Source organism: Agelaius tricolor, unplaced genomic scaffold (assembly GCF_023055355.1).
Source record: "Agelaius tricolor isolate 1412-34295 unplaced genomic scaffold, bAgeTri1.0.p SCAF_7, whole genome shotgun sequence".
NCBI lineage: Eukaryota > Metazoa > Chordata > Aves > Passeriformes > Icteridae > Agelaius > Agelaius tricolor.
The window spans coordinates 32,704,422-32,723,356 of NW_027269267.1; the positions used below are offsets into that span (position 1 = coordinate 32,704,422).

The 18,935-nt window shown below is 37.4% G+C and overlaps 1 protein-coding gene across 1 annotated transcript in view; it reads right to left on the reverse strand.

The window, feature by feature from the left end:
- ATP10A (ATPase phospholipid transporting 10A (putative)) overlaps positions 1-18,935 on the reverse strand; it is a 110,396-nt gene that overhangs the window by 27,458 nt on the left and 64,003 nt on the right. The window contains exons 4-8 of the mRNA XM_071430884.1: positions 15,954-16,060; positions 15,721-15,852; positions 13,241-13,374; positions 11,399-11,651; positions 1,134-1,351 (exon numbers count right to left, since the gene is read on the reverse strand). Coding sequence (XP_071286985.1) covers positions 1,134-1,351; positions 11,399-11,651; positions 13,241-13,374; positions 15,721-15,852; positions 15,954-16,060 — 844 coding nt within the window. The remainder of the gene's footprint in view (positions 1-1,133; positions 1,352-11,398; positions 11,652-13,240; positions 13,375-15,720; positions 15,853-15,953; positions 16,061-18,935) is intronic.

Genomic DNA, 18,935 nt, shown 5'->3' on the forward strand with positions numbered 1-18,935 from the left:
TAGATGGCAATGACATTTAAAGTTTGGCTTTACATCAGCACTGTAGAAAATAAAACCATCCTCAATTGTTTCTTAGAGAACAACCACCCACACATTTGAAGTTAATTCATGAGGGTTTTTTACACTGAAACATTGAGCCCTTTCAAGTCTATTTCATCAGTATTTTCCACTTATTTAATATAATTCTTGTCAGAGCAAACTCCAGTATTTTGTAACACAGAGGGAGGCAAGGATACAAAAGATTAAAAGATAAACTGATCTAAGCCTCTTTTCTCAGTAGAATATTATCTCTTGATGCTCAGCAGCTGATGAATATGAGCAACCAAAGAACTCCATGTATAAAATCTGCAGCTTGGAATTTTATCAAAAGAGCTTACTCTTCTTGAATGAAATCAAGAAATTCACCAGTGCAAAAAGCATCTTTCTTTGTCTATATTTGTAATTTGCTTTAAAGGTGAATTATTGTCAACAGTGCAACAATGCAAAATCCCTGAATAGACACAACTTGGCTCCTCTCTCCTCTTATTACCTTTTAGCTGATGTAAAACTTACACAGAGTCACAGCAGTATAAAATAAACCAAAAGAAGTTGTAAGGACATAAAGTCAGCAACATTTTGAAATTTAAAGATGTTTAGTTTTCAAAATACAACACATGCAGTCAACTGATAACTACTGAAACACACTGAAACATATGCTATGGTATATGTCAACAGTGTCTAAGAATTGTAATATATGGTGTCCACCCCAGCACTTGATAGTTTTAAAATTCTCTGACAAAATAGAAAATAATTTGCATATGCAAACAATTCAAGTCCTTGACCTCAATGCTATTCTGAGCTTCTGTAGATAAAAGGAAGACATACATTTTCTTTCCAAACTCAAATTATAACTCAAACCAACGTTTCAGATTGTCTTTACCTTCAGCTTGTTTGCGCAGACAAGGCATTTTGATAAGATCTATGCCAACACTTCATTGTTTTTGTACAAACAGCTGTGACTACAGAAGGAAAACACCAAAATGAAATCTATAAAGAGTCACACAATGTGCTATGGATTTCTTTGCCTTTTTCTTTCCAAGACATGGTTCTACTACAAGATACAGGACACTGTGCATTTAGTTCTCATGACTTACCATTGGGCTACTGAATGCAGTGTGCTTCGAGAGTATGCTGGCTCTTTTTGCTTCAGCTCTGCTCCCCGTGCGCCGGTGGGTTTTGGTGCTCTGGCTCCTGTGAATCACTTTGATGCTCTGATGGCTACAGATACTGTCCCGCTGGGACAGAGTTCCTCCTTTTGGGGCTGCCTCTTCTTCTTCTGAATCAGGTTCCTGGTACATTGCTAAGCGTTTGGCTACCAGTAAAAAAAAAAGAGGGACAAATGTTGCATATGTTCAAAGTGGCTTAGAAAGAGGGAGAGGGACATGGTGACTTTTTTTCAGGTGATCTGATTTTAATATTATGCTGTGCTTTCTCAGTAATAATCTCCATTACCAGGAGATATAGTGTAGTCTTAATTGAATGGTAGGATCTAATGGAGGATGCAGATAACATAATTAGAAATGTAACACAGTGCACTGTCTCCCTTGTCATCACATTCTCTCTGAAAGGCAGTTAGACTCTGCAGTAATTCAGTGCATCCCTGAAGACTATTCTCCAGCTCTGCCTGATGAAATTAACCAAATAATTTGGTCTTCACTTGAAATCTGAGTAGGAAATAAACAATCCAGAAATTTTTCATGTCATTTCCAACACAAATTTCAAATTAAGTATTTTCCAGCCAACATGTAACATCTACTGAGCACCAGTTACTGAAACCTGAAATGTACCCAGAACACCACACCTACAGAGCACTACTGGTTTTGTTTTACACACAGAGATGAGGTACAGACAGCATTAAAGCCTTGCTTAAGCTCAGGGCCATTTGCTGCAGAGTGGAGACATGAACCCAAATTCTAGCCTAGTGTTAAAACCACTGTGGAGCCTGTGCCTTCTTCTCTGCATGACAGGACAATGCAACATGCAGTATGAAAAGCAGGGGACCCTCACCTACTGCAACACTTGTCCCTATCACCATCTGCTGCAGTGACCAATTCCTGGTTTACACAGAATGAGTTATCCAAATGATATATTTCAGATGAATACTTCCTCAGTGAAGAATCCAACCAAGCCAATTAATGCTAGAAAACAATCCTGGCAGTTGGATATAGAGAAATCAAAAAGGATACAGAAAGCAGAGGTGTGAAACAGCTGTGGAATCCCACCCTTCTAATGACAGGCTGTACAAAAGCCTGTTGTACAGGCTATATACAAAAATATGTACAACATATTTTTTCATTCCTAAAGACCATGGACATTTAGTATCTGGGTGATTCATTAGGCAGGCAAATGCCACTCTAACAGGTATCTATTTATTCCTTCATTATGTATTCATTGAAAAGTTTTTCATTATGCTTTCAAAATAATCCACACCATACAGTACAAGTTACATACTTGTGGCTGTTTGTTTCAGTTCTCCAGTGTAACAAATTAGATTTTCATAATAGCAAATGATAAATCACTAGCATGTAAGTTAATTATTCAGGCCTTTAACAAACAAAGAAATTATTTCAAAATACTTCCTGAGAATAATCTTGCATTTTATAGGGTGAGTTTGGCACCCGATCGCTTTTAATGTAGCTAGCTTTACAAACAAAGAAAAACCCACCCTCACTATCCACTGCAATTTCCAAACACGTTTTAGCTGTCAAAAAGCAGCTGGAGGAGTTGAAAGCAGACCACACGCAGTACATGGTGATAGCTCTATCACTACAGTATCATGCATCAGAGGTTTTTTCAACTCCATTTGAAACATGTATAGGCTTTGTCTGAAATCCAGGAAACGGGAGTTTCTCAGTCCTGGCTGTGACTGCTCACCTGGTCACTGCTCTAACTCTGTGCCCAAGTATGCAATTCCTCCACTGCACTCTGGCTCCTCCTGGCAAAAAATTCAGACCATGGATGAAGAATGGACCATAGCACATTTGGAGACAGAAAGGACACACTGCAGTTCACTTCTGCCCCACAGCTTGAATAGAGCCCTGCAGCCCAGGTCCTGAGGCTGATGGTGAATGACTGGGGAGTTTTCTTCATTAGCATTATTTGGTGGGATACATGTTCCTCTGTGTCATGTGGCAGGAAAGAGGCTGAGCAACATCACATTCACTGCTGTGTAGGCAGCTGCTCCTTGAGCCACACAGCTTCCAAGAGAATACCACAGCACTGCTGCCTTTTCCTTTCAGGACCTGCCTAGTTCTATGATTTGTATTACAGAACCTACAGGACAGCTCAAAGAATTAGGGAGGCCACTGGTCTCCTTGGCCCTTTTGTTGCATGGTAACGAGCTACAAGTAAATGAAGTTCATTTCACCTCCAAAGGCTGCTTCCTGCAATTTCATGCATGTGCTTTTGGCCGGTGCAGTTCTAACCTCTCCCATCACTTCTGCCCACTAGTTCCCACTTTCTTCTGCTCTGTAAGCTTCTGTGTATTTTCCCAGTGGAAATGCAGATCCCTATAGTGTGAATTTAATTCAACTGATTATAGGTTTGTCTCTCTCAGAAGCAGTCTACACTGAGGGCCCAAACTGAACTGCAGCACCTACTAAGCAGAGATCCAGGCCCTGGATCAAGAGGAGACCCAGACTGTGCCAGACTGCTCACTGCTCAGGAAGGGAGGAAGGAGCCATGTGGATATCACAGTATGTTAATTTAAGATGATGCCTCAAGAACCAGAATGGACCATCACACTGAAGAGCTTTTGTCCTTCTCTCTACTGGGGAGGTATGATGGAGTGCACACCCCAGGATGAGACCCATGCAAGGGCAGTGCCCAGTCAGACAGTGCAACCTCTGCCTTCATGATCTTCTGCAGGCTCCTTGCTACACATGGCTAACCCCAGGCTGAAAAAACATTGCTCAAGATGACACAGCAGTAAGATTTTCCACACTTTACCAACATTTAAGATTTAAATCAAGTGTAAGAAAAACATTTCTGTGGCTCATTTTCTCTAGAAGCAAAACCAGCCTCAAGCAGAACTAGTGCTGCATATGGACATGGCCACTTTCAGGACAAGTGTAAGAAAAGTTTGGATTTGCCACAGGGATAATATTTTCACTATAGATGCTGGACATTTGAATGCTAGACAGAAATCTGAGCTGCTTCTTCTCATAACAGGTAACATGCCTTGACAGGGAAAGAGATGTTACAATTACTTCAGCTTTGCAAAATGTGCCACTTAGTTGGTCCAACTCCCTTACAAGCAGAGGTTTTTTTTAAAAGGATACATTTTCTTTAATAATCACACCTACTTTAGGTTTCTGCTCTGAAAATACGTCTTGAGATATAAGACCTCAAAGATCCTGAACTGAATATAATTTTATTCCCTGTATAAAAACCCTATGGTTAAGCAGAGAATGCATTTCATGTACAATACAGTTATGGCTGCATACCATATCTCTGGATTCCTCATTGCTCTTTCTTCTATTACATCTAAACATATTTTGTTTATTCAACATAGCAAAAGCTGTTTCCTAATGCAGCAGTTTATTTATTAGCATTACACTGATAGTGTGTTTCTTTTTAGTCTCTATAATAATAGCTATCTCTTGCTCCCTATACAGGTTTTATTGTAACACATCCATTTAATTGTCCTTGCCCCTGAGAAAAAGGAGGAAAAAGGAAAGTAGGAACAAGACTAGAATCTCATTTAACCAAATCAAATGCAATTCTTTTGATACAAATGGTGTTATTTCAGTTTATACCAAGGAAAACCTGACAGCAACAACAAAAAACAAGCCTGAGCACCTTTCAGCATTTTCTCAAGTGCAGTCTTACACATTATGCAGCAAGAATTGAAGAGTTTAAAGAAATAATGAAGCGCGGTTCAATCGTTATGCTCTGGCTAAGGTTCACACTGCTTCAGCTGTGCAGTGCGTGCCTCTCTGGGAACATGCTGTTCTCTCCACCCACTCAGCTCCCTCCAATTGAGAACCTTTTCCTGTGAACATTATAACCTGAGAGACATTGTTGTGGGATACTTTTCAGTTTCAGCACTAAAAATTGATGGCCTTGATCTTTTTTTCTATCCAGTTTCTTATTAAGGGCAAAGACACAAACAACTTTGGTAACACAGCAATGCAATTTATGAAAGTCAGATTGCACTATCCTGTACTCCACTTCATATTTATGACACAAAGAAGAAACAACAGTTAATACTTATTCCATTAACCTTCTTTTATTTTTCATAAGACTGCAGAAGCTATAAATAAAACTCCTGTAATATCTGCCAAGTACTGAGAAAATAAATTCTTTATCTTCTTGAAGATAAATTCTTTTTATTTTAAAAATCCTTTTCTTTAATTTCATTTTGATTTTGGTTTTTTTTTTCTGTTTTACCTTCCATGCCATATATACTCTATGACAAGGAGTCAATTTCTCAGGCTGACAGAGACTGTTGCCACACAGCCAGATGTTCCACGAACTTGAAATGTGAGATTGGGAACCTGTAAAGAATTTCCCTTCAAGCAGCATGAAAATGCAGACCCCTCAAGCCAGAATACTTAAGCTGTCTCATTGTGTGGGCACTATTTCACCATGGAAAAATTCCATTTTGCCACAAACCAGTCAATAAGGCTGCTACTGAACTGTCACTAAGTAAATCTGTATGTGCAGCACTTACACCATCACACCACTTTATTTCTTTATTATTTTATAAGTGCAAGTTTATTTCACTCTAAAGTGCACTCTAGTGTCTACATAAAGATTGAGACAAGCAGCTAGAATGCTATAAATTTGTACAAGTTGGCTAACATAATCTTAATTTATTTTGCTAGAACTTGCCCATAAGAGCAAGCCTTGAGATAAGAAAGCACCAGAGATTTCCCTTCCTCTAACCTTTTGACATCCCCAGGGGCTTAATAACATTAAGTCCTCTGTTAAGAACCCTTTACTCAGAAACTGAGATGATTCCTTTTTTTCTTGAGATTTTTCAGAGAAAATGTTAGTGTAGGTATATGGTTAGAGAGAAGTAGAGTAGTACTTGTCTCTAGGGATGAGTTATTCTGTCTTTTATAGGATTTAAAATGGGGCACTCACTCCCTATGTACTGAGTTTTACATCTCCTCATACTGGCTCTCTCCTTAGTTACCAATTAGAAATTTTCAAAAAAGCAGTAAGAAAGGTAAAGAGAAACTACAAAAAAGCTACACAGAATGCCTGAAGCACCCAGTTCTCCTAAAGATTTTCAGCTTTCCAGGAAAGGCTAGATGGACTATCCTGGTTTCTGAAGCTTGCCAAATGTTAAAGGTGGCAGATGAGAAATCCCCTTGGAAGCAACCACTGCATTTATGGAAAAGGTTTTTCAATTTCTATATCCTAAAGAAAAAATAATTCTCTAATATGGCTGGACTATGCAAGCTATGTTCTCATGACTGCACACAAAAAGAGTGAGAAAATTCCACTACAAAACAGCCCCCTGAAGTAGGAAAGATTTTTTTTAACATAATGTATTTTCCTGTAAAAATTAGTTGCTAGCCAACCTTCATCAAGAAAAACTGGACAGCAGTAAGAAACTCATTCTCTCTCAGATTTAGTGATTGAGAAACTTTGTTAATCAAGAGAAAATCACTGAGGTTTTTATCATCTACCTTCACTTCCATAAACTTCTCTTATTGTTATGTTGTCTATAGTTTTTTCAGTCATTGGAAGGAAAGGGGAGGAATTCAAAGAATGAAAAATTCAGATTTTTCAGATTTGTGTGGTTGTACTCATGGAGATTCAATTTGTGTTTTGTCAACAGCTTCATACAATGGTAGCTAAAACTAGAAAAACAGATCACATCCCATAGGCAAGAGGGTGATTAATGCAGCATTTGGAAAACAACTACAACAAATGTCAGGCCAAGACCATCTGGTTGTAGCTAAATCATGTAAGGACTTCCAGAAGCACAGTGGGCTTTTGGGCACCTACTGTCTCTGGGATTAGCAGGCAAACTTGGGGCATGGCCAGTTCTAAGAATTGTTAGGAGCTGCCTCCTAGTCTGAAAGAAGAGTGCTAGTATGGCCATGCAATTTGACATATAGGGAATCAACACATTTTCTCTTTTTTTTTTTAATGCTAACATTCTTTTGGACTAGAAGGTACTACTGATTGGGAGAGTAATTCTGGCATTTAAGCAGAGTATAGTGCCAATGGGTATTCTGTAAATACCCAAGACACTTATGAATGGGAAAATCATTCTTCTACATGGAATGGTCCATGGCATACCCTGCTCCTAAATTAACACTCTGCCAGCCAAGAAGAACCTTTGGAGAAAATAATAGTCATACAGACATGAGGTGGGAATTCTCTTTGTCTGTACAGAGAATTCTACACGACAGAGAAATAGGTACGATGGTACTAGAGAACTATCATAGATGACTAAAAAAAATCTGATAAATTACATCCCTGAAGTGTTTAATTTTCTCCAGTAACTGTAAACTTATCGGATTACTATCCTCCACGCAAATATCAGCAATTAGGTAACTAGTATCCCATCCTTGTCAATACAGTCTCCACAGGAACTAAATGTGCAGTGCAAATTCCCATAGTTTGATCCAAATCAGTGCATAATCCACCACCAAAATACTGTAAATGACCTCAACAGTGACGGGTATTTCATAGTGCTTCCATCATGGAACTATTATTACGTATGCTACATTCCTGGATTCCTCTTCAGTGCTAAGATTTTGCATAGCAGAACCTATGAGTAATACTTTGTACTACCTCCAGCTCATTCTGTCTCACACTAGTGCAATTTATTGCCCTCCATTATTTATGCTTTTGTCACCTCTTGTCTAGACTATAACAATGCAATACTCTTAGGCAAAGCGCCATCCACCAGTCATAAGAAACTTGGAGCTTATAGAGAATTCTGGAGGAAAATGTTTTCTCCAGAACATTCATGAAAACTTGCTTCCCATGCCTAAAAATGAATTAAGTCTCACTCAGGGTTTCTGTTTTTATGTTAAAGCATGTAATAATTGCTTCAACCCTGCACAAGGTCCGCATAACCTCTGTGATGAAAATCATAATTAACACGTCCATGTCTGATGCAAAACAGAACTCTCCCTCATAATCATAAAGCTCACCTTTCACATGGGGAATTTATACAGCTTTGTGGTATGAATTTACAAGGAAAAAAAAGGATAGTCCCACCACTCAAGAAAAAGACATGCTGCCTCAAGTATGCCAAACTGAACACAGCATAGAATACACTTTTAAAGTAGCTCCCAACCCCCCAGAATTGTGTAATGCATTTGTAGGGAGAGGAAGAAGGGGAAAGATCAATCTCCATGTCAGGGAACTCACGTGCATTGCTTAATGCACTCCCTGGGTGCAAGAAAGTGAGATATGACAATGTCAAATGCAGTATAGTAACAAGTAGAACAGAAAAAAATGGGATAATTTCTCATAACTCTGAATAAATTTTAGGGAGAAGAGCTTATAAAGCAGCATAGAGGAAATTTATGATGGCTATTCACAATCTGTTGGTTGAGTAATTAACAGATATGCAGTAGTCCTAGATTATGCAGAAAAAAAATGCTTTAAAAGAGAATAAGAGTTCAAAAGTTCGGAAATTTCAGACCTCAATTTGCCAGTGTAGACATAACTCTCCTGCTCTGTGTGTGTGCATGGCTTAGCCCAAGAACATAGGGCCTCCAACTGACTTCAGTAGAAAACTTGCCAGAAAATCTTGCCATGGGAAAAAAAGTCTGCTACATCTTAACCTTGTTCTTGGATATGGCTGAATGGTGCTGTTATAACTGAAATTTCTCTCCTAAAATTTATGCCTGAGGCAAACATCTGGCATGACAAATTTGAAAGAATAGTTAAAAGTTTTGTCCAGCTATCCAAAACTGAAAACAGGATCTTATCATGAGCAGAGTCAAGCAACTGAAATGACAGGCACTGCTATCCCACCATAGCAGAATAACAACTTAAATGAAAGAGCTCAGAGCGAGATTATTTCCATCCTTAGACATCTACTTTTACAGTGCAAAATGACCTGTTATTGGCAGCTTTTGCATCCTGACCCATGTGCACTAATTTTAAATTAACTTCTTCATATAAAGTGCTACTCAAAGTTTGATTCCAAGAAATAAACCACTGTGTATGAAAAAAATACTTGGATATGTGAAATGTAGTGTCATCTCTGAAACAGATCAAAAAAGGCAAATGCATTTTACTTGATTTTCTAGTATATATGGCAGACTCAGATCACCCCCTAAGTGAAAGATTTTAGAATTTTCTATTTCACTAAACCTGAGGTGGAGAGCAGGATGGCATCAGTTATAATGTATGCAGGAAATTCAGATACTCTGGTACAAGACACAGAAAAGTGGCTGACAAATAATTTGCAAGTAAGCACACAGCAATGAAATGTTGTTGATGCACACCCTAAAACCAGAAAGAACTGTGATAGACATTTTATCATATCTAAACAAGAAGGCTGCAGAAAAGATAACAGATGGTTATAAAACCAAACTGCAGAACAGAGTTAACAAAATACTTGAATGAAGAATAGTATTTATTGTGGTATTTATACTGATTATAGAGTACAAAATAAATAGAAATTATCACAATTTATATAAAGAATTATAGAGAAAGACCTATTTTCCTTACAGGGAAAATAACAAAAGAATAAAATGCTGTGTAAATATTCTGTGTCAATTTAAAAATTATATTTGACAGAAATATTATACTGACTGGAGTTACAATGAAGCCCAAACAAAGCCATAGGTGAAAAGAAGGACTGAAAAAATCAATACGTTTATGTATCTGACACTTTTGTTTGTAGTGACATTCACTCTGTTTTCTTTAACTTTTATATTGTAATATGAAATCATAAGAGGAAAGCGTGCACAAACATAGATTTCTGTTAAATTCACTACATCTGAAGAAAAAAGATCTGAACATTCAACACTCAAGGGCCTGAGTTCAGCTGACATATCATCAGATGATACCAAGCTCATAAAAATACCTTTTCTGAACTGTTTTAATTGGCAATAATATCATTCTTGAGAGGAACAGAATACACTCTGAAATTAGTATAAACAAGCAAACAATCAATGGAAGAGAAGAAGCAAAAGGGAATGAATTATCAAGAGTGTCATAAGCAGATTTAGTAATCCAGTAACATTCTCTAATTCTTTTCTCTTTCTTACCTACTGTACAGAGGTAGAAAGTCACAGGTTGTCCCTCAGTCCTTTCCATAACACTCATAACACTACCCAAAGGTCTAGCTTCTTGAAAAAACAAAGTGCCTTAAATGTAAGGTCTCAGTACTGCTTTAAAGTAGGAGAAAAAAACCAGAACAATCCACTACCTCAAAGTATTTTTTTCTGTTTAAGATCGTGTCATCTTTCTAAAGCATGTTTTAGAGTTCCCAGTCTATTTTGATTCTTTATCTTATTCTGTATCTTATTTGTAAGCTGAAATTCTGTAGTGTTCTTTGAGAAAACTTCCTAATCAGAGATCTTTATGTGTTGTGTAGAATAAGAAACTTATTTTTTGCAAACAAGAATATTGTAGTTGTCAATATTATCCTGCATACAGAATATGAGTTAAGATCTGTTCTTTCAAAAATGATGATTGTATGTTAGAGAAAAATAACACAAACTACAAACATTGTAAAATAGGAAATCATAATTTTAAAAGGATGAAGAAATAACACAGGGATGATAGTTCTCACATTGCCTTGTGAAAAATAGTAATCTTTTACTATTTTAAGAGGCTGATACTTGAATGTGGGTATTCTCTCCACTGCAGTGTTCATAGAGCAAGCATACCTAACACAGACACTTTTCACACAGGAACACTGAAAAGAATCTGACAAAAGTAAATAAAATATGCAATTCTATCCAATTATGTTTCTTGTTATTATGAAAACTGCTATCTTTGCATTTATTTCTCAGTACAAAAGGATAATCTCATTGCAGGTATTCAATCAGACACTAATCTGCACTAATCTGGCTGTATGCTTAAAATCATTATTTTATACTGTATACTTCAAATACACCAAAGAACTAGAATACCAGCAGCACCATTTGATTTTCTTACATCAGCCATGCACTCAAGTGCTTTATTACATCAGGAGCTAAAGCCAGAAGCTTTAAATGCCTTGACAACATACTGTAGATATTACAGAACACTCTGGTAAGATTGTCATTGCTAGCTGAACATAGCCATCGAATTACACTGATCTGACAACAGCTGCTAAATTTCTTTTGTTTTCCTTTTTGATTTAAGATTACAGCAAATTTTATGACTAATTCAGGTTGCTCAAAGTACAACTGTTAGATAGAAAACGTGACCATGAGCTCACCGTTATCATCATGGGAATACTCTATTCCAGAAACAGTACATCTTCGGAAAACCATCTTGTTTTCTGTCAGTGTCCCAGTCTTGTCTGAAAAGATAAACTGCACCTGACCCAAGTCTTCTGTGATATTTAAAGCTCGGCACTGCAGCTGAGAGTCTGTTTCTTCATCATATAAATCTTTATCTTGATGAATAAAGTATACTTGGCAGATTTTAACTATTTCAATAGATACATACAAAGAAATTGGAATCAAAACCTAGAGTACACAAAAGGAAAGAATTAGGAGAAAACAGAAGCAAGAACACAATTATTAAAGCTAATTAATTTGGTACTAGACTGGAACATAAAGAGGCTATGTACTTTAAACATTTATTCTAAAGTTATTATCATGTTTAAAGAGTTTATTTACTGTGTTAGATGAGGAAAACCTATGGTGAATTGTAGAGCTGGAATGCATTATTATGTCTAGAAAACTGATTATCAAAACATGGACAGAAACAAATATTTCTTAGGCTAATAAACTGAGCTTTAAACTAGGTGGGAAAGGAAAAGAAAAAAAAAACCAACCCAAATCAGACCATGCAATCAGAATACTGTAGATGTGAAAGGACTGAATAAAATTGTTCTGCATAAATAGACTGTTTACAAATTCACTTTGCAGGAATACAAGAAACAAAATGAGAAATGTTAATCTCTCCATAGGAACAATATCTTTGGCCTTGACTTTTGTACTGCAAGTTATTTGAATGAAGATCACATTTTATAAGTGCTGAAGAAGGAGAGATGAAAAGATTTTCAACTGTTTCTTGAGGATTGTCAAAACTACAAAAAATATCTAATTTGTCCATGAGTTTTTCTCTGCAGATTTATTTTCAGGATAGAAATTCCTGACTGCATACATTGTTTAGTTTTCTGAATTAGATACGTGGGAGAAATTATAGCATGGCTGTGGGTGGTGAATGTGGTCATTTAAACAAAAACTACAGTGAAATGTAGGTGTTTAAAGAAATCAGCGGTGAATTTTCTTAACCAGTATCATAACCCAATCCCTCAGGGTAAAAATTATTTTTACAGCCTTTTTCATTCCCTTTTATAAACAAGTTGCTGCCTCCAGTAAAGCAACCTCCTCCAGTGTCTCACTTGGCAAACTTCCATATATCTCAGTGACATGAGGTTCTTTTACTTCTCTGAAATTAACCACCTCTCCATTCAAGATGTTTCTCCTCAGGACCAAGAAACTTTTAACATAGTTTGTTACCTGGCTGACATACAATTTTGCTAAGAGAAATATATCTGAAAACCTGTTAAAAAGTATAAAATATATTTTCATAGCAGAACACTGTACCCAAAGTGGCATCCTCAGTCTCTGAGGTGCTGTTCTACAGTAGGTACATAGGAAGAGCAAAGCTTGTTTTCTGGTTCATGGGGTTGTTCCTCCCCAGGTGCAGAACCCTGCACTTGCCTTTGTTGAATTTCAGGCAGTGCTCCTCTGAGCATCTCTCCAACCTGCCAAGGTTCTTCTGAAGGGCTGCACAGCCCTCTGGGGTACTGGCCACTCCTCCCAGCTTGGTGACAGTGAACTTGCTGACGAGGCATCTGCCCTTCATACAAGTTATTGGTGAGTAAGTTAAACAACACTGGGCCCAGTATTGAACCTTGGGGGACATCAATAGTGACAGGCCTCCAAATAGACCCTGTACTGATTACAACCCTCTGGGATCTTTTTAGTGCTTGATTAGCTTCTTACATGCCTTAGTGGTGAAATAAGTGCTACATATATTGCACATATGTAACTTTATTGCAGCCAACTAGGAAGAGAGGTGACAGCATGTGCAACTTGATTACCTGGAACACTATGATCATTGTCAGAAATAAATACACTGAAGCTAAAACAGGTGACAAATATTTGCCATCGGGCCCTGGAACATCAAAAATTGGTTTCTTCTTCTCACCATATTGCCATACCCATAGTCCATGACCTGCAGAAAAATTGGAAGAGAGAAAAAAGAAAATCAACTCCAAGAAAAAAAGCTTCTGGTATGACTTTGTTCTTAAGAGTTATGTGGGAAATTGTTTTTTGTTTTCAAATATTCTGCATGACTTCTGAAAAATGCCCTAAACCCATGGGTTTTTCTGCCTTGGGATTTGGGATTTGAGAAAGGGCTTTGGCTGTCCTTAAGCCATGCAAGACTAATTTCTCATAACTTTATCTAAATAAAGTGAGCTGGCTAGTCTAAATTAGTAGTTTAGACTGTTTCTGTCATCACCAAAGAAAACTACATTTCTTCAGAAAATGATCTATTTCATTGCTATGCTGTGTGTTAAAATGAAAGAACTGACTGGACTAGATATATGTACCAGTCAGCTATCAGTAAACTAGATTTAGAAGAAACTTTAATTTTACTGTGTAAATTATATCCACCACATGCACAGAACTAATGAAATAACAGTATCAACAGAGTCAATAGCATGGAAGCTGAGGAATGAAGAGCAAAAGAAATTATAGGTCTTGCTCAAAATGTTTTTTTTTTTTAATTGACTGTGCTGATAGCTAAATAAATATAAAATATTTATTGTTTTGGGAAAATTACATTCTTGCTAGAGACAGAACGTTGCCTTTTTAAGTATAGCACTAAGATTTAAAATCTTAAAATCCCTAAAATGGTATGCCTGATGTTTTTTAGGCGTAAAAAACAAAGAAGAATTCTTCTGCAAAAAAAAGCATTCAAACTATCACTATAGTGAAAATTTTTCTGATTCTGAAAATCAGAAATAAAGGACAAATGTCTACTTTAACAGTAATCTTCTGTAAATCATCCTTTGACAAGATCCTTTACATATTGATGGATAAACCCAGTACTGAGTGCTTGAAAAATAAAAACACATAAGTGAGCACATTATTTTGTCCCTGTACTACCAATATGAGATCACACACATGATGTCTTTATCGATGTATATATTTTTATTCTCGAGAGCAAAAATAGAAAGGTCCACACTGAGAATGACCTACATTAAGGTTTGTTTTATAAATGTCCTTATATTTTCGAAAGAATTAAGTGTCATATCTCCAGTTATACTTTATTGACAGAAGGTGCGCAAATGGCCTCATTTCTACAAAGCACGAGGCAACTCAAAGGGCCCGAGCAAATTTCTTTCCAGCTGTTTGTGGCTGTCAGCACCTTGAGCAGTTTGCTCTGGCCCTCTGCTGGCGGCTTCCAGGCTTGGAGCAGACGGGACAGAAGGGAAGGCGCACTTGTCACCTACTGAGTGCCACCTCTGGGGGAGGCTGAAGCCACTCAGAGGGAGCAGCCGCTGCTGCTGCTCTGGGGACACCGCACAGAGGGCACTGGCAGGGGGACAGCTGCAGGCAGTAGCGCCCTGCCATGAAGCCTCACCACGACACTGCAGCCCTGAGGACTGGGCTCCCCAACACTGAAACACTACCAAAGTGTGTCATGAACTCAGTGGAAACAAATAAGCTGGCTGGTTCACAACTGGAAATACTCATCTTTAAGCACTTAACAATACCTGGAAAAAGGCACAAAGAGATATATTAAAGTGGCATAAGATTGTAATTAAACTACACCATGGTTGTTAAGAAACATTCTGGTGTTTATGCCATATGACTCACATGCAAACATTACAGAACACACAAATATTAAGGAAATGGAATTCACATGCCGTATATAATTTTTTTTTTTGTGCCAAATGTAAAACTCAATTCTTTCTCACAAATGAACAGAAAAAAGGCCTGAGGAGACATAACCTGAACTGCAGCATTTCCTTAAACACTCCCAGAAGTTTAGAGAGTATTCTGCTTGGATTTATGCAGACTTTTGCTTATTTCTTCTACATTATGACTGCAGCCTTAGGGACAGTGAGTCCATGTTGTGCACTGTGCTCTCACTTTAATAAGTAGTACTGGGGAATACCACCGTGCTGATTTTGTTTACTCTCTGCTCATAAATTACTCTACTGCCTGATTAATGACAAGTTACACTCTACCACCTGTAATTTTGAGGGGACTACATATAAACTGGGGGCTTTTTTGGGCTTGACATTTTTGGATGCTATCAAGGGTAGTATAATCTAAGCCTTCAGATCTCTGGTACTAATAGCATATATTTTATTGAGATTAAGAAGGTATTCAGATCAGGTTGTGTATCAAGACATTTTAATTTTTGACAAAAATAAGTATGGAGACAGCTTTATGGATTTTATGTGTTGGCAGATATATATTTTTTGATAAAGCTGCGTGCATGAATCCCAAGACAGTGTAATATTTAACTTAAATAGCAGTGTTTCTACTAGTGAAGAACACTTACCAATGGCAGAAAACAGACACATGATTACAAGTATGAGGACACACCAAAGGACATCGGCATTCATCTGCCTCTCCAACTTACTGCGCTTGTAACGTGGTCCATTATTATTTAACAAGGCTTTGGTCTCATGCCCTGCAGAAAGAATTGCACCAAACATGTCATATGGAACTTGGCTATTATTTTATAGCTATAAACAGGTGGTATGCCCTGTAAGACAGAAAAGCAGCTCTTACCTGCATAGATTACTATTCCTGCAACTTCTTCTGTGTTTCTAACGGTACATCCACGTAACAAAAGATTCTCTTTGAACAGTCCATCCTTTTTTCCACTTTTATGAATACTAAAGAAAATTTAAAAACAGAACAAAATACAGCATGTCAAAACATTAAGCTTGTTACATCCTACTTGTAATATAACAAGCCCAAGATCTTCAGTGTTTAAGAAGTTTTTCAATTTGATGGCAAAATATTTCATTGGATCCTTCTCCTGGGAAGGCTCTCTGTTGGATTTTGAAAACTGAGATTACTTACCCAAGGATCCCTGACATGCATCAGCCCAGCTGGAGCAGCACCAGTTGCTGTTGGATATACAAATGTCCTGGACAAATGCTCACTAGAGATACGTAGGCCAAATCGACAGCATGTGTGCAGCCTAGCTAATGCTTGGAAAAGGCACTGGACTTCCTGTGCATGTGTAAACTGACTGAGCAATCACAGTTAATCCAGTCCACCTCAAAGCAGCTGTGTACTGGATAGAATTAACCCACTATTCACATGTGCTTACTAAAGAAATCCTAGAAAGTAATATGGTGAAATTGGGAAATGACTGTGCTTCACAAGTAGTGATACTAAGGAAGATGTGCCAGGGATAAGACACATCAGTTCAGTGAAAAGAAAAGGAAAAGTATTCTGTGTTTTTATTCCATGTATTAGTGAGAACAAGAGAAATTATTTTCAGAACTGTCTCACCAACTATCTAAGAATGGCCTGCACCCTGAGGATTCTTGTTGACTAACACCAAAACACAGGAGAAAAATGGAAAGAAGTACATTTCTACTACAACTTATTATCTGCTGGGCATGGACTGACTGGAATTTCAGCTGACAGAGAAATACAGAAAATAGCCTTATGAGAATTAACAGGGAAAGGCTAAAAAAATAATAGTAATTAAAATTTAGAATTTTTACTATGTAAAAAAGACAAATCAAATAATAATTTAAAACTAATTTCAAATGAATAAAATTTCATTTTATCTACTGAAGTACCTCAATGCCTCAGAGAAGACTAAAGCAAGTTTGGATTGTTTAAATGTTGCACTCACTTTCAGACCATCAAAACCATCACACTTTCAATATGCTACACTAAAATTAGCATTGTGCTGCTGGAACACCAAATCTTTTGTATACCTGGATTTGAGCACTTAAAATCCTCTGTCCCCAGAAATCTGCAAACTGGCTTAAAATTGTCCTTTTTATGTAAAGGTGGAGTTCTTTTCATTTGCTTCCTATTTTCTAAGCCTTCACATCTGGGTTATATATACATGCATTTCCCTGTTAGGTTCATCTTTTTTTCTAAATGAGGACCAAAATTGTAATTGAAGTATATACTTCTAGGATCTCAGGCCTAGGAACTACACCAAATATACTGAGATTTGTAAGAAGAAAAGCTTCACATTGGTGAGTTTTCTGTACTTGTCCCAGCCTAGTAGGACTACATGCAGAATATTCTGTAATGCTGGTTATGCTACGTAACCTCAACAGTCAATGCTTTTAGTGAGCAGAATGCACCTGTGTGTATATACACACACATATACAGCCTTTTTTAGTTCAGCACAATATATTATACCCAGCCTTTGCTCAAAATATATACATATATATTGAAAGTATTGGTGCTTCAACAAGTATGCTTAGCCTTTCTCTGCAGGGATGGAGAAGGAGCATTGGGTTTGACTACTGAGGTAGCAGCCGCACTGATAACATTTGACTAGAGGCCAGAAACAGAGAAAGAAAGAAGTGGATAACACCAAATTTGCAATTCTGACACGAAATTCAAAGGTGGTTTTTTAGTCAGGAGACAACTTCCCCTGCTCAGCCCATCCTCCCTGCCAGTCTCAGACAGAAGAACAGAGCTTTTACTTCTGTTCTTTCCAGCAAACCTCCTTAACCCACTGTCTCACCTTTTGCCAAAGCAGCATCAGCTGGGGGGCTGCCCAACATCCCTCTGGCAGAATGTCAGTAGGTGTCAATTTGTCTGTGCTTGAACTATGGGAAATAATTTCTTAATGATTCCATACTGTCAAAATTACACTGCTACCAGGATTCTGTCATTCCTCTGATTTTTAAGGCTAAATTCTGCATTAGCCTTTCTTATAAATCATGAAAATGTTTGAATTTCCAATAAAATCTCCAAATGATAGTTATGATTCCTGTTAATAAAAGAGACTTTGTAGAGATAAACCTTCTTAACTGGTACTTGCTCTAGCTTATAGTTTTATAAGCTTTGTTAGTTTTTTACCCTTCACAGTAACAGTGGACTGTGCAAGGTATATTGCACATGGCAAACTTCATATACAATTACTTGTATATTTGTTCCTTAAAATGATGTATTTGTTCTTACTATCTTAGCTTACAAAACAACTCCAAAACAATTCTGCAACATCTGATGTTAACCTGTAGGTGTTAAAACCACAATCTACTGCCCTCACCCACGGGCTGAGCCTTCTTAGCACATCTCATCCTTACATGCATTTGGTACTGCTTTTTACTTTTCCATATCCAAATGAAGTCAGAGAACTCAACTGTTGCTCACCAGACCTTTAGAAAATATGGATGAAATCAAAAGCTGGAAGAAAGAAGCCAGCAGAGGCTGGAGGAAACTCATCATTTGCCTCTTGTCTACAGTCACTCCCAGTGACTCAATATCACAATATACACATAAAACAGTTGGGCACTGATGATAAAAGGAAGGAAAAATTGCAGACATGAAGGTCTGGATTAAAAAATAATGAAAACTAGAGTTAGATAAAACTGCTCACTTTGATAACAAACCTGCCAATTGTAAACTTTGGTTTGAGAGACAGCATAGTTCCTATTTCTAGCCCTGCAGAGTTATAAACCTCAAGCCCGTTAAAAAGGCTGAAGAGTCTGTTTTCCCCTTTCTGGATTCTGGCCAGTTACAGGCAAAGAAGGAAAATTTTCTCTGTCATTCTTTAGAACA